Source organism: Tasmannia lanceolata, unplaced genomic scaffold (genome assembly GCF_043159265.1).
Source record: "Tasmannia lanceolata isolate RefF3 unplaced genomic scaffold, GAP_Taslan_0.1 ptg000037l, whole genome shotgun sequence".
In the NCBI taxonomy this organism is placed as follows: Eukaryota; Viridiplantae; Streptophyta; class Magnoliopsida; order Canellales; family Winteraceae; genus Tasmannia; species Tasmannia lanceolata.
The window spans coordinates 830,414-846,931 of NW_027518714.1; the positions used below are offsets into that span (position 1 = coordinate 830,414).

A 16,518-nucleotide genomic window follows, 5' to 3' on the forward strand; every position below is an offset into this window, starting at 1 on the left:
TATCTAACATCACTGTCCAACACGCGAATAAGCTCCTCTAATGGCTCTAGGAAGGTCCTCCCATTTCTAAAATATTTTTCTAGCATTGGTTGCACATGCAAGATTAGCCAAGGAATCCACCACCAATGCCCGTGACCTTCCCTGAATTGATGAGAATTCACAGCTTTATATAATGAAAAGAGTGACATATGATTATATAAAATATAGATTTCTCTATAATAATTATAGGGAAAATACATATACACCCCCTCTAATTTCTAACACATTCAACTCTAATCCTGACTTTCAAAACGTGACAAGTAAACCCCCTAACTCTTTTTTTAACGTGACGAAGTAGACGGCGAGGCGGAAATGAATAAAATGCCCTCGTCTTTCCCAACTGAAAATTAGGGTTTGATTCAAACCCTTGTTTATTTATCAACATAAATCCTCAATTTATGAGTTTTATTTGTCTTCATTCACACCATTATCATGATTTGCCCATAAACCCCAATATTTTAGAGCCTTTTTTGTTTTTATCAATGTTTTTTTCTTGAAATGTGGGTTTGATGTAGCCATGGCGTGGGGTTTCATTGTCTGTGGTCGAGGTGACGGCGGTGGCTAGAGATGGGGACGACAACGGAGGCTGGAGGTGGCGACGGCGGTGATGGGAAATGGCATAACTCTAATCCTTCTGCAAATGAGGGCATTTATGTCCTCAAAATATTAACCATGGTTAGTTTTAGTCTTTCGGTCAGGTTAAACTGACGGACCGTTGACGGAGGGCTGTACTTGTCACGTTTTGAAAGTCAGCGTTAGAGTTGAATGTGTCAAAAACTAGGGGGTGTAAATGTAATTTTCCCATAATTATATTCCTTGTAGATATAAATTTCCAATGAAAAAGTGACATATAATTATATAAAATATAGATTTCTCAATAATTATTATATTCCTTGCAGATATAAATTTCTATAGCAATTAAATACCTTGTATTTTTAAGCACCAATTATCTTGGAAAAAAAGTAGTCATAGAGCATGTATTAATTGCATGAATTTTGGGCATGCCATGTTCTTGTTTATATAATCTCACTAAAGGGGCCCCTAAACAACATGATGAATGGTTTCTTGCATATTTTAAGTGATTCAAATGGTGGTGGGAAAATTAAAATTGCCCCACACTCGGCCGGTCGGCCCTTTCAATTTTAAAAGCTAAGCTGCCAAGGGTGGCTTTTTAGTTGTTCAAGACACCCTTAAAATATGAAAATAGATTGTCGTGGCTTTGTTTGGATTCCTGAAATCTGGAATAAGGAAGCAGAATCGATATGATAATCCATTTCCTATTATGATTCTCCCTTAAACGGAATGAAAAAAATAAAAAAATCTAATAAAAGTTCCATTCCGTCTAGAGTGAAATCAAAATACCATCTCTTAGGGCAGGAAACAGATTCCATCATTTCCCCACTCTAATTTCTCCCCGGTTTGAATTTCACCCCCTTGGTTTTGTTCTTTTTTTTTTAACCAGACGTCTGAGTTGCGAGGGTTGGAATCAGATCTCGATTCTAATGCTTGATTCCATCATTCCAACTGCACCCTTTGAGATTTGGAAGCTTAGATGGCATATTTATCAACGGCTCAAAGCTTGTTGAGTGGACTCCGAGTTGGCCTGAGTGGGCGCCAGTTTGTGAATCTGGCAGGTACTAATGCCCTCATTGGAATTCTCAGTGTCATTTCCGTTGTCAAAATTCACTTAAACCCTGTTCATTTTGGATTCTGAGAATTGATTTTGAGCCAAATACAATTCAACACTCGGTCTTTTCGACTGAACCCAGTTTCTAATGACATGGTAGATCGAATAAAACCCTGCTGGATCGATCTCGGTGTGTTGTTGAAAGTTAAATTGGATTGGTTTAGTCAAAGTCAAGAGTTAGCTAGGCAAACTTCAAACCTTTGAATTAAACAATAGAAATTCATTTTTCAAACAGTAGATCTTAAATTATTTTAAGAGGAGGGCAAGATTCACAGGCACCCTTGCACAAAAAGGGTCAAAAGGCGCCCCTATTGGTCAAATGCCATGTAAGATGGCACAGAAAATTATGATCATAACGGTCTTCAATGGTATTTGGCCGATAAGAGCACCCTTTGCCCCTTTTCCTACAAGGGCACCTGTGAATCTAGCATTCCTCTAATTTTAGGTAACGAGGAAAATGTTGAGTTCGGTAACATTTTTAATCTTCTAGTTTTTAAAATATTATTAAAAAAAGAAAATGAAGTCTTATTTTTACAATAAAAATAGGGCAGTAATAAATCGACCCCATATATCTTAAATCTACCCCCTTTTGGTTGTCGGGTTTTTTCTGGTTCCTGGATTAATGTGGGAGAAAAAAAATCCCAAGAGATTGTGGGAAAAAAAAAGTCCTAGAAATATCCCGGTAAAATAAAAATCCCATATTTGGTTGACCGGACTATGGTGGGAAAAAAAAAAAAACTTTTTTTGGTTGCTTGAACTGTTGGGAAGAAAAAAACTTCTTCTCAAGCTTATTTTTGGTTCCTGGGTTTATTTTTGTTCCTGAGATTATTTTGGGATGGGATGGAAAGGCAATCATTACAAAAGTGGGATTAAAAAATTCACCACACAAGCAATCATTATAAGAGTGGGATTAAAAAAAACCTAGTGCTAAAAGGCAACCAAACATGGGATGGGACCAAAATTTTACTAAAACTTCCTGGGACAAAAATTTAACTAGCAATATGTGTCTCTGTCTCTCCTCTGGGTTAGAGAGAGAGAGAAAGTTGAGAGAGATAGACACCTAGGGGTCATTTAAGATATACGATTTATCACTCTGCTAAAAATAGTTTAAAATCATATACTTCACTCACCCAATCAACCCACTAAACTTTAGACCTGATTCAACCAAATGATGAACTCATCTCAAACTATGGGTAAGTTTTTTGAACCATGCTAACAATGCCCCCTCATGCGCGCGCGAGAGAGAGAGAGTATTTCCTTTTCCTAGGGAAGTCACTTTTATGCTCCTTCCTAAGTGACACCTATTGGTAGGGGTGCAACTTGGGTCGGGTCACCTTACCCGAAAATAGCATGGGTTGGGTTTAGAAATCATGGGTCTTGGGTAGGGTCAGGTTTTTGTTTAAAAACCCGGCTCAATCTTGGGTAGGGTCAAGTTTAAAGAAAAAAAAAAACCCAAAACCCGACCCGACTTTGTAGGTGTACTATGACATTTTTAATTATCTCTTGAATAACATAGCAAATTATTTTTCAATATATTGATATAATTGTTTTCATTGGGGTGATCATGTTTGTAATGTGGAAATATAGTTTCCTTCTTAAATTGATACACATGTTTACATAAATTTAGAGTGTTTTGGTGTGAAGATCTGTTTTTTTTTCTACAACGCGTCAACGTGGAAAAACCTAACCCGACTCGACCCAACCTGAGAATTATCATGGGTAGGGCTAGGTTTGGGAATCGTGGGTTTTCCGGAAAAAAAACCCAACCTGACCCGATATATTTCTCGGGTAGGGTAGGGTTCTTCAAAACCCGACCCACCCGACCCGAAAATAGCATGGGTCGGGTTTAGAAATCGTGGGTCTTGGGTAGGGTCAGGTTTTTGTTTAAATACCCGGCTCAATCTTGGGTAGGGTCAAGTTTAAAGAAAAAAAAAACCCGAAACCCGACCCGACTTATGTAGGTGTACTATGACATTTTTAATTATCTCTTGAATACCATAGCAAATTATTTTTCAATATATTGATATAACTGTTTTCATCGGGGTGATCATGTTTGTAATGAGGAAATATAGTTTCCTTCTTAAATTGATACACTTGTTTACATAAATTTAGAGTGTTTTGGTGTGAAGATCTGTTTTTTCTTTCTTTCTACAACGCGTCAACGTGGAAAAACCTGACCCGACTCGACCCAACCCGAGAATTATCATGGGTGGGGCCAGGTTTGGGAATCGTGGGTTTTCCGGAAAAAAACCCAACCTGACCCGATATATTTCTCGGGTAGGGTAGGGTTCTTCAAAACCCGACCCGCCCGACCTCAGTTGCACCCCTACCTATTGAACCCCTTTTGTGCCTCACCCCACCCAAACAGAGTTATATGAAAAATGCTAAGAAAGTCACATTTATGCTCCTTCCTAAATGACACCTATTGGACCCTATTTTTGCCTCATTTACATGAGTAAACCATTGATCGGACAAAGTTTAGCAACTCTACGGATTTACAATAATTTTTTATAAAAGAAAAACTTTTCCACTTTTTTTGCTTTTTACTTGTTTACAAATGTAAAATGTAACCTTGAACCGGTTCGACTTTTATTAATAGGGACCTATATCCCTTTGAATAACCCAAAACAAGTTCCGTTTTCTCTAAATTGTGGAGTTAGAAAAAAAAAAATCTTGTAAAAGTTTTTTCTACAATAAATAGTTTTCTCGCAATCCAAACAGGGCCTTCTCAATTCTAGCCAAATTCCCTTCAGCATATCCTTATCATATGATCTAGGCCATTGATCCTACAATTCAAACAGGGCCTTCTCTAAATTGGAAATACAAAAAAAAGGGGGAAAATAGAGATAGACCCCCTCAACCATCTGACATTTTCACTTCTAACCCTATAGTTTTGAAGTCACCAACAACACCCCTTGAACTTTATGACACATTTAAGTAGACCCCCTCCATTGACGGTCCGTCACTTTAACCCGACGGAATGACTCAAACTAACCTGGATTAATTTTTTCAGGAAAAAAATACCCTACTCACTAGTTTTAAGCCATTTGCAAAAGGGATTAGGGGTTACGCTATTTCCTTCCAAGCTTTTTTCTTCCTAGTTGACCGTTCCTCCTCCTCAATAGCATCAATGGCTTTTCTTCAAGAAAAAACACAACAAAAAAAAAAAAGCCCTAAAATGTTAGGGTTTATGTGCAAAACATGATAATGATGTGAATAAAGACAAATAAAACCCCTACGTCAAGCGTTTATGCTGATAAATAAACGAGGGTTTGAATCAACCCTTAATTTTCAGTTTTCAAGTATGAAATCCCTAATTTTTAGTTGCGGAAGAGGAGGGCATTAAAAAAACCCAATGAAACCTCATGGGATGTGGTTGGTGACTTCGAAACTATAGGGTTAGAAGTGAAAATATATAGTTAAGGGGTCTATCTGTATTTTTCCCTAAAACAAACTGGTCAGAATTTTTTTTCCCGCAAGAAATAATTTTCTTTCAATCCAAACAGGACCTGCTACGCATGGATATTTGTTCGGGATGGGACCATGATCTTGATGGAATCAAGATCAACGGCCTTTATTTTACGTTGGTTCATACCCCTCAATTCTCCCTTTTAAATTCTAATGGCCCAAACCTGAACCCTCAACCCTCCGTCGGACCTCACCAGAGAAAATACCCCCTACAAAAAAAAATTGTAAAGGCGGCTGCTCTCTCTCTCTCTCTCAACCTCTCTGCAAAATCTGAGAGAGCAAATGGAGGCGGAGGAGGATTCGTGCTTCGTATACGAAACCCTAGGCCTTCTCTCAAACTCGACCGAGTCCGAACTCAATATCTCCGAGTCCTACTCGGTTTTTCGCAACCAGATATCATTGTCCATCTCTCACTCACCTGGAATTCCCGCTACCGACTATTTCTCTCTCGACCTCGTATCGGATTCCAGGCCCGAAACCCCTTCCCCGCCCTCCAAACCCACTCCTCCGCAAAATGATCAGACCCTGGAACGCGCTTGGCTCCGACCCCACTCTCGCTTCAAAAGCCCCATGCTCCAGCTCCATAATGGTGCGTTCAACCCTTCCCCTAGAGTAAAACAAAACTTTAACTCTCCTAAAACCAAGGTTTCTTTCTTGCCAAATTTTCTGCTTTTTCATTACAACACACTTCTTTAATACAAGCACAAAGGTATGGCACATCAGTACCCTAACAACCCACTTACATGACACACATACAATAACTACATAACTATAACCATATAATAACTACACTCAAACTACCCCATATGCACCACAATAACGTGCAAATATCAACTGAACTTGATTGATTTTTTATTTTATTTTATTTTATTTTTGTCATTTTGTTTTTATCTTGGAGTAGATTTCAGATGTAATAATTTCATGGTGTGATTGTATGAAAGATTCTGAAATTGTTAGAAAATAGGGAGAAAACCCAATACAATCCTGGGTGCCCTTTGCAAATATTTATGCAGGCTTTTACTATTGATTTACATGAGAAAAAAAAAACATAAGAAACATGTGCATAACTACCTATAACTAACCATGTTTGAAATTCAAAATATACAACTATAAATAACTAAAAACTAATTGGTAATCTACCATTCTAACGATCCAACGGTCAGGTCTTTCCAAATCCGATCTAGTCCATTCTAACATTGTGGACATTGCAGAGATACTTGATTTTTGCGATTTTATCTCTCCCACCCAAGAAGAACAAGCCTCACGATCAGCTGCGGTACAGCGTGTTTTTGAGGTTATCAAACATATCTGGCCAAATTGCAGAGTATGCGCTATTGCTATTTCGTCGTTAATGTTATTTTTCTTTATTTTCTCCAGCTGTGAATATGAATCATATTGAAGTTTTCTAAGGGTCCTGGAAGTAACTCATACTGCAGTCTGAAAAGGCTCACATTGCAGCCAAATTGCAGGATGGGTGTACATCCAATTGCACCCTTTGTTACAATGTACCGTTGAAGGTTTTTAACTGATAATTATCACCCTCCAGGTGGAAGTGTTTGGATCATTTAAGACGGGTCTCTATCTGCCGACTAGTGATATCGATGTAAGTACGTCCTGCTTACCAACATTGAGTGATACAATTGATATGCGATCAGCTGAACAAGACTGAAAAAAGATGTAAATATAGAATCAAAAAATTTCATTCTTTTGGTTTGAATCTCTGCTTATGTTTATACCTTATGTTAACTAAAGCCAATTTAAACTAACATTTCATAATTTTTTATTTAAAACTCAAAACTTTGGCATGCTGCTTTAAAACATAATCATCACTTCAGATTTTTTTCTTCTTTTTTAGTAGTAATGCTGAGAGAAGTATTGTTTTCTGTCCTATTAGGGATTTAGTTTGATACTGTGAATTAGTTCTCAGGGGTTGTAATGACTTGCTTTTCTTTGAGGGGTGTCATCAAGTATTCAAGTATATTATTAATTTTAACTTTTATTGAGTTGTGACGATTAATTGATAATAGTGGTTTCAGGGCCAAGGCAGTCATTTGTGCCATGCGAAATATTATTCCTTTAAACTTTTGTATTGATTTGTAAACATTAATTGATAATATTTCTTTAAGGGCTGAGGCAGGCATCTCCGAGAGGCTGATTGCCTTGTCCGCTCTGGAGTTTATAGGGCTTCTGTGGATATTTTTTATGAGCTCCCTTCTTGATCTTTGTATCTTATTTTTTATTTTCCATTTTGGTTTTTCTTTGTGTGACTGACAATCTCGGTCATGGGTTTGACCTCTCTTTGATTAATAATATCTATCATCATTTTAAAAAAAAGGCCTGAGGCATCAATTTATATATTGTTTTATATCATCTCTTGTATCATCACAGATCATGGTCATAGACTTTTAGCAATTTGGCACCCCCCTCTCTTGTATTCATGACGTATCCTGTACCCATGCCTTTACATATTATATATACAGGTACTTTGGGTCTAACTCTATACAAGTATCCCGGTATCATAGGCCAACTTCTTCTCAGTCCTCCTAACCACCGAATCCCGCAATGCTTTACTGTGGATGCCAAGACCAAGATGGAGACCACGATGGTGAAAGGAATTTTATCCTTCTTGCATCCAAACACCTCCGCTAACTCATCCACTACATCGTCCGCCATGTTAACTTCAACTAAGAAACTTTTCCACCATTTATTCCCATGGTTTTAAATTTCCTCCAAAACTGACACAAAACGACTGGAATGTTTCCGTTTCCCTCCCCGCCGAATCGATACCGAAAATGAAAAGCATACCGAAATAAAATTTGTAAGTGTATTAGTGGCATACTATGTTAGTATTTATTACATATTTATATTTACATGAATACATGTGAAATGTAATACATGTATTATGTATACATATTTATATGAATTATATGTGAAGAGTGATATGTACTGAATTATCAGGCATGCACAACATCTTATGTCGCAGGTGTTTGATGTTGTTAAACCATTATGGATGGCTGTATTGCTTATGTGATTTCTAAGTGTTTGTTTGTGCTTATTTTAGCATTTCCGGAAGTTTCATCTTAAAATTCTATCATTGCATATGTTTCCGTGATTTTACATTTCCGTTACGAACGTAACTGAAACCGAAATTTAAAGCCTTGTTTACTCCCAACCCCACAGCAGTGACCTGTGTTATATATATATATATATATATATATATATAAAATTATATACTGACCCAAGTGGAATATGCTGATGGTTAATTAGCTCACATACGGTATTAAGTCTAACTGACTATTATATTGCAAATCTTAACATCTGTAGGTTGTAGTTTTGGAGTCAAAAGTCAAAGCTCCAAAAATTGGTCTGCAAGCTCTTTCCAAGGCGTTATCACAAAGAAAGATTGCCAAAAAAATACAGGTATACTATTCCATTGACTACAGGCAACATCCAAAGATTGAGATCTAATATGATATATTCATTGTTTAGGTTATTGCAAAGGCTCGTGTGCCAATTGTCAAGTTTGTGGAAAGGCAAAGTGGTGTTTCTTTTGATATCAGGTTCTTTATATTCTTTGTTTTTTTCCCCAAAATGAGGAATTTGTTTCTCACGCTATCCTTTGATATTATTTTCTTGCAATTCTTTGATATGCTGCAACCTGGCCGCAAATTGAGTCTCATTGTGTTCATTTCATTATCATTTCAAGTTTTTTTTCCTTTAACTCAATTAATTCATGTCAATGTGTTGATACTATTTTCATATTCCAGTTTTGATGTGCTCAATGGACCTAAAGCTGCTGACTTCATCAAGGTGTGTGACCACAACTATTATGAGCTCCTTTTTTCACTTCTGTTTTGGATGGCGATGCTAGAAAAAAGGTAGTGGTACATTCTAGGGCAGTGATCCAGTGTCTCCAATACAGAACACCATGTGCAGGGAGATTTCAGAAAACATTGATATGAAAGTGATAAGAGGTTGACCCGATTGATCAATCACTTGCTAACAAATGAAAAAAGTGGTTAATTGTTGTGTGTCGCCTTCATGGTGCCTCAACCAAATTATGAAAACAATTTGACCTTTTGTAAACTGAATATATTCAACGTGTCCTTAGTGCATAGGAAGGAGAACTCAGGGGCACACATGATTTTATATAAGGATGGTCTTTCTTTGCTTATCGGGCTGTTGGCTCATCCATTACAACTTTGTTATTCTTTTTTTTTTCATCATGTTTGACATAGAGTAGGATTGATGCCATTGCAATGGAAGAGAAATTACAAAAGAACTGTGCTGACAGGATTGATGCCATTGCAATGGAAGAGACGCTGCAAAAGGAACTGTGCTGACCTGCTCTATTTACACAAGTGAGAGAAGAACAAAGCTAATGAACATTTGGTGCTTCTGTAGGCACATAAGCTTGGGTTAGGGGGAGTAAGTAAATGAAATATTGCAATCTCATATGGAGAATAGACCAGAGTCAAAGGGTTCTTTTTGTAATTGGTCATTCCCTTGCTTGAAATAACTCCAAGATTGACAAATTTATCCATCGCCTGGCTTTCTTTCCAATTGATGTGAGATATCACAAAATATAGTCAAAATCTGTGATTTATGAATTCAATCTCGAACAGAATCCATATGGGAAGTAGTCATTCATTCTTATTTGCTACATTGCCTTCCATTCAGATATTAGTTTTTTTAAAGGTCAAAAGTTTTTTTTTAAAAGGTAAGATTAAAAATTCTTACAGCAGCTTTTCTGAATGCGTATTCATTTGGACATGTATTTATTTTTCTCAATAAACTGGTGCGATTTCCATGCTTTTAGCTGAAGGCATTGCAATATATTAGTTTTCTTGAACCATGATGATGATATTGTAGTACCTAAGTCTAATTTATTAATATTTTGGTCTAATTTATTAATATTTTGGTCGAAACATTCGGGTAACATGATATCATCATGCTTCTTATGAGATTTTTATCTACATAACTGACTGTTATATACAATTTTCATATATTAGTTTTCTTGAACCATGATGATTGTATTGTAGTCCCTAAGTCTAATTTATTAATATTTTGGTCTAATTTATTAATATTTTGGTCGAAACATTCGGGTAACATGATATCATCATGCTTCTTATGAGATTTTTATCTACATAACTGACTGTTATATACAATTTTCATTCAGGATGCCCTGACTGAGATACCTCCATTGAGGCCTTTGTGTTTAATACTGAAGGTCTTTCTACAGCAGAGAGAATTAAATGAGGTTTGAGTTCTATTATTCCATGATTGAAGCACACAGATTTTTCATTCTTTTGTTCTTGAGAAGATTTTTTCATTACAATTTTGATCAAGCAAAGACCTTGTCTACTATGTCATGTTCTATTTTGAAGGTGTATTCTGGTGGCATTGGTTCTTATGCACTCCTTGCGATGGTGATGGCACATTTGCAGGTAGGAGACCACCTTTGCCTAAAGATGTAAAGAAGGGACCCGTTTTTAACTCATGGATGACAATTTTCCTTCTACATTAAACTGCATTGAGATATTTTAAAACAGTGAACCTAAGATAATTTGTGTCTAAATTATGGTATGCTCAGTTTTTAATATCTTTTGATGGGGCTTATCCCACTTTTATAATTTCTTAATCAATTCTTGCTGCCAATGTGATTTTTTTGATATAACAGAACTGCCTGTCTTAAGTTTACATGCTCGTTTTTTGTAAACTCTTGAACCAATGTCATGTTAAAATTATTCATCAGTCATAAAGACAACTACATTGTTTAAGTAGCATGTACTACATCCATGTTTTCCATAAATATAGTTTGTTGAGTAAATCAGGGCTACACCAACTTACACAGGTGGAATTTAATCCTATAATAAATCGAGAAAAGAGGAATGATGAGAGAAGAAGAAAGTGGAAGAAATGAGGAGAGGAAGGGAAAACGAGGTCGTGGGTTTCAGAAGCGAAGTCTTTTTCACTGAGACAAGGTTTTAGGTTTCGGTTTCAGTATGCATTTCGGTTGTCATGGAAATGGAAAATGTTGGTTTTCGGTGGTAATTTATGTGGAATTCCTGTAACGTCATGAAAATGTATGGAAACATATATACATGATGGACATTTAAGATGAAACTTTAGGAAGTGTTAGAATAAGCACAAATACACTAAAAAACTCATAGTGGTCTGACAACATTGAACACCTAGTGACATGCAATGCCGCGCATGTCTAATAATTCAATACAAATACCTGCACCACATTTCACATGCAATTCGTATAAAGATAATTACGTAACACATTTATTTTTGTAGGTGAGCTGGGATTGAGCCTCCGACCTCTAGGTTGAAGAACACAAAGCGTTGATCATTGAGCTAGAGGCTTGAGCCCTTATAGATAGATACATAACACATATTTGTATAGTATACCACCAGAGGAATGTTAAACTGAAGGGCGCCCTCGAAAAAACACAGCAGCAAGGGTGCCCCATTTGATCCACATAACTCAGCTGCATTTATAAGGACATTGGAAATTGCAAAATTAAAGAAATGATAAGTGGATTTGGGTGCTTCTCTGAAGGAAGCACCCCCAGTCAAAAGAATAGCCTCTCTCTGGCCTACAACATATTTGTTTGTACGATCATGTTTGTCCACCGCTAACTCAGTCCCAACCTGACTCACTGTCACCATCAGGCCTTGCCTCCAGTGTTCGAACTCAGATTTCAACTATAGACCTTACTGTCCACCTCACTCCAGTATTTCCCGCACCTTCGACTTGCACACGTCCCTTAAAGTTGGAGAAGGACGATTTGTTGTATTCTCAATCTCACGGCCTTCTTCGTCTCTCTACTGCCCTCTCAAACATCTTCTGGTTCCTGCTATGACCCTTTTTCCCATGATTCCTCCACCTTGTCAACCAGGTCATCTCGGTACTCAAGCCTACTGAGAAGCCAATGGTCCTCTTTGGTTCTGGACCTAACACTTCTCGAGATCCCTCCTCTCTCTCTCTCTCTCTCTCTCTCCTAGTTCATTTAGGGCTCCCTTCAGCTTGTTCAATGATGTTGTTAGTCCGGTGCGTCATTATTTCAGTTTTGGAGTATGATTCTTTGCTAAAATCTGACGATCGCTCCCTGGAAAAACTTGCAAATCCCTAGATCCAAAACTAGATTTTATCGAATTTACAGAGAAAACAGAAACTCGACAAAACAGCATCAAACAACCATAAAAATACTCATAAATCACATAAAATATGTTTGTTCTAGAGCCTCGGGTTTGTCAGCCCAAATATGTGGCTGCATGACTTCTGATGTCAGTTGTATGACCAATGATGTTACCTTGAAGCTTAAAATTGAAGAAAAGGAGCACCAATCCTCTAGATCTTATTGCTCCAATACCAATTTGGGATTTAATGATGTAAATAAATCAAGAAAAGAGGACCGGAGAGATAAGAGGAAGGAGAATGATTATGGGTTTCGAAGTTAAACCCATACACTTCTTTGTTATACTTGTAGAAATTTCCCCAGATGAACTGTTCCATTTTTTTTTTTTAAATTACTTATTTTTGTGTAAACCCTTTTTGATCTACGATGAGGATCCTTTGTTATCAGATGCATTGGAGAGGACAAGATTTCAAGCGTTGCAAAACTTCTTTGGAGCATAACTTGGGAATTCTTTTGGTATGTGTTTTATTACTATCTTTAATGATATGCCTTTTTCTTGCCTTTTCCTTTATTTTTTTTATTTTTCTTGGATCTTACTATTATAGTGCAGCTTGTAGTAATGAAATATAAAGCACTCTCAATTGTGAAATGCTTATGTAGAATGTCCTATATTCGTTTTACATCTTTAATACACTTTCCAGTTCTCGTAATATCTTCTGGACTGTATGTATGTATATTGGACCTTTTGTGACAGGTTGACAATGGGGGACTTTCGCGTCCCCAGCCCACCACTGTGGGGACTGTTTCCTGTGTGAGTGTTTTTCCAGTTAAGAAGGGAGAGTCCAAGATTGACATGCACAAATTTTGTCATATATTCCATATAGTTACCATTCAAAAAAATAAAATAAAATTTACAACCATATAGTGATTCTCTTTCTTTGGGTGCCTCGTTTTCCATTTCAAGGCAGTGCATTTCATCGATTTCTGCATTATGTATCTAAAAGACATCATTTCATTTTATTTTAAAAAAAATAAATCATTAAAAAAAAGGCATCATAAAAGGAAAAAAATAAAATAATATTGCAGTTGATAATAATCTCTGGCCCCAGAACATGATAATTGAGAAATAGGAAATAAAGTTGCTGGAATATGGTGTTTTCCACCTCCAAAAACACACATAATGGGGTGTAAATAACCTCAACGGACTATGAAATGATCATTTCAGCTGGAATGGCCTGTTTTGGCCAGAAGATCTGGACTCCTCTATTCAGGGATTTTGTCACCTAGTTTCCCAGGAAGGTCCTGCCTCCTCGGATTGGCTGGGCAACTTGACGACAATGACTTTACTACTGTGCCCCAAAAACATGTGTTCATTTAATTTAATGAATGCATGTTAATGTTACTTGACATGCTAGACATAAAAAATTCTTCTGGGGTGATGGGAGTTGAGAGTTGAGACGACTTATATGTGTCATCTTTTATGTCCTATTGCATGGATAACTTAAAAATGAAAACCCTCAATAAGTATTTCAATCACATAGTTTTCTAGGGAACATGGAGATATATGGTTGACATAGATTGGTGAGATTCATATACATCGTAAATTGTAGCGTTCCATTTTTATGTGCAAGATTACATCAAATATTGTTGTTCTTCCCATGTCAAGTATGTGGTGGTTTGTTCATAAACCTTTTGAGTGGTATTTTGGCTAGTAGCGTTGAAATCCTTCTTATTCACTATGTATTTTTGACATCTCTACGTCGTTTGCTGTGTGGAGAAACAGGTCGATTTTTTGGAGCTTTATGGACGTAAATTGAATACTTATGATATTGGTGTATCTTGCAAAGCTGCTGGCACCTTTTTCTTGAAGAGTAACAGAGGGTACCATAATGAACTTATATACTTCTTAATTCACTGTATTTGGTTTCCTATTTTTAAATTCTACTGATTATTTATTGCAGTTGCTTTTTCTCCTGTTGGATTGTTTTCTAAATTGCAGAAACATAATTATTGATCCATTTTTGTTATCTGTCATTTTATTTTGTTTTGTTTTACAGATTTATGCAGCGGCCAAATCTTATTTGTATTGAAGATCCACAGGTGACCCGCTTGATATCTGCAGATTTAGTACGTTTCCTTAACAAACCAACTTCCATCCTTAACTCATTGTGTGTAAATGCCATTGATACTAAACTAGGAACCAGAAAATGACATTGGGAGGAATTCCTACAACTATTTTCAGGTCTCTTCTTCTATGATTCATTATTTTTTTTTGGTCTTAATCTCATATTCTAACAAGTTGGACTCCAAATCCCGTAAAGGCACTGTGGGCCTTTCCATGGTCAATTAAACATTGTTTTCTTTTTAATACTGCTACAGATAAGGACGGCATTTTCAAGGGCTTACTCTTTACTGACTGATGCAAATACCATTGTGGGTTTGGGCCCAAACAGGAGCATTCTTGGAACCATAATAAGACCAGACTCACTGCTGCTACTTCGAAAAGGCGGGCTTAATGGAGAGATGACTTTTGATAGTTTGCTTCCTGAGGCAGGTGAACCGTTGGAGCCTCAACTCGGGAATGAACACGAAAGCCTCTCTAATTGGCAATTGTATGAGGACGATCCGCTGCCTAGAGGTGGGGATGATAATTTACCGTCTTCTAGGAAGAAGAAAGCCTTCAAAAGAAAGTATAGAGATGGAGCAACACCGCTGCCTCGTAAAAACATGATAGCTGGGGATGACAGTTTACCGTCTTCTAGGAAGAAGAAATCTCTCAAGAGAAAGCATAGAGATGGTGCAACACATCTGCGTACTGAGAACTTGATAGACGGGGATGACGGTTTACAGTCTTCTAGGAAGAAGAAAGGCGTCAAGAGAAAGCATAGAGATGGCGCACCAGCCGATAGGGAGGCAAAGAATATCAGACGTGAAGAAAAGAGAAAAGAGAAAAGATTGAAAAAGAAACGCCAGAGAGGATACTGAGATGGAGAGGGATGTGGTGATAGTGGTCTCTGTAATTACATGGATGATCACGTTCGTATCTTGATGGATAGTGCAATGCTTAGTGGGTTGGTGATAGCGGCGTGGCTCGCTCACGTCACCAGTAGGGTTCAGTTTTGATCGCTTGAGGGCCGATCTTATCGCATGTAGCATTATAATTTAGTTATGGTAATCTTCATCAAGTTCCTGTTATTTTTTTTCTCCATTGAGTCTAAAACTGAGCTAGGAAAATGAAAGGTTTTTGCTTCTCTTTGCATCACATAAAAATCTATGTTTTTCTATAATTCTCTGAAATCGGTTGGGTTACGAATAGAATGAAGAAACATGGGAGGTGACTATAACAAGAGGAATGATAAACTGAAGGGCACACAGAAAAATATGAAAATGGCGTAGACAAATATAAAATTAAAGGAACAATAAATGCTCGTTGTTGAGAAGGACCATTGGAGTAGGCATTGTAGCTGGTGTTTCGCAAGAGCGCCCTTCAGTTTATCATCTCCCGTGCTTAGGCAGTCTCGTCGTAACCCAACCGATTTGAGAGAATGATAGGGAAACATAGATTTTTTTACTTGATGCAAAGAGAAGCAAGAACCCTTCAGCTTATCGTTCGTCCTGTAACAATTCCTTGTGCTTTGTGTATCAAGTAAATTAAAGGGACTGCAGTTTGAAGAGGAGATATCATGGGACCAAGCCCACATAGGTCACCTCATAATGGCCTACAAGATCAATGAACAGGACAGGGCTGCTAGCAAAACGGGATTTTGTTTGGAAAATAAAGACGAAAAACGGGATTTTGTTTGGAAAATAAAGACGAAACCCTCATGTTGTGACACATGTGCAATAAGACAATGAAGGTCGAATACCTACAAAATGCAAAAAATACTGTGAAAATGACCAAATCGTTGGTCAATTTCACTTTGGTCTTTATTTTGCCAAACGAAATCCCGTTTTGGAAGTGTTTTCTTAATGTGGTGCACTTGTCCGATGATCTGGACGGTTCATCCGACAAGGCCACCGTTCAGATGATCCTAACTTTCTGATGGCCCCTACTGTTTAGATAAAACAGCCAGAAGAGTTTGGTGATAGGAAGAAGTCTAGAAGAGTTTCCAATGAGAAGGTAACTGTTGCATCTAAAGGCTATATGAATGGTTTCATGTTCTCTCATTCCCATTT

General features: G+C 37.3%; 1 protein-coding gene across 3 annotated transcripts; it reads left to right on the forward strand.

The window, feature by feature from the left end:
- The first annotated feature begins 5,338 nt into the window (after nt 1-5,338).
- Nucleotides 5,339-15,537, forward strand: LOC143861075 (uncharacterized). Of its 3 annotated transcripts, none has more exons than XM_077371966.1 (13): nt 5,339-5,783; nt 6,406-6,518; nt 6,741-6,797; nt 8,519-8,614; nt 8,684-8,754; nt 8,962-9,004; nt 10,374-10,454; nt 10,582-10,641; nt 12,790-12,858; nt 14,126-14,223; nt 14,400-14,442; nt 14,540-14,584; nt 14,796-15,000. In XM_077371966.1, exons 1-13 carry the CDS (start codon nt 5,477-5,479, stop codon nt 14,856-14,858), a joined length of 1,146 nt encoding a protein of 381 aa, XP_077228081.1. In that variant the 5' UTR covers nt 5,339-5,476; the 3' UTR covers nt 14,859-15,000. The 3 variants fall into 3 exon arrangements, with proteins under 3 accessions (XP_077228081.1, XP_077228080.1, XP_077228079.1); XM_077371964.1 differs by having other exon boundaries at nt 5,343-5,783; nt 14,722-15,537; XM_077371965.1 differs by lacking the exon at nt 14,540-14,584 and having other exon boundaries at nt 5,341-5,783; nt 14,400-14,469; nt 14,722-15,537.
- Nucleotides 15,538-16,518: the final 981 nt, after the last annotated feature.

Coding starts and splice junctions, on each gene's coding strand:
- LOC143861075 (XM_077371964.1), top strand. CDS start 5,477: ATGGAGGCGGAGGAGGATTCGTGCTTCGTATACGAAACCCTAGGCCTT. Junction 8,615..8,683: donor AGATTGCCAAAAAAATACAG/GTATACTATTCC, acceptor TTCATTGTTTAG/GTTATTGCAAAGGCTCGTGT. Junction 10,455..10,581: donor AGCAGAGAGAATTAAATGAG/GTTTGAGTTCTA, acceptor TCTATTTTGAAG/GTGTATTCTGGTGGCATTGG.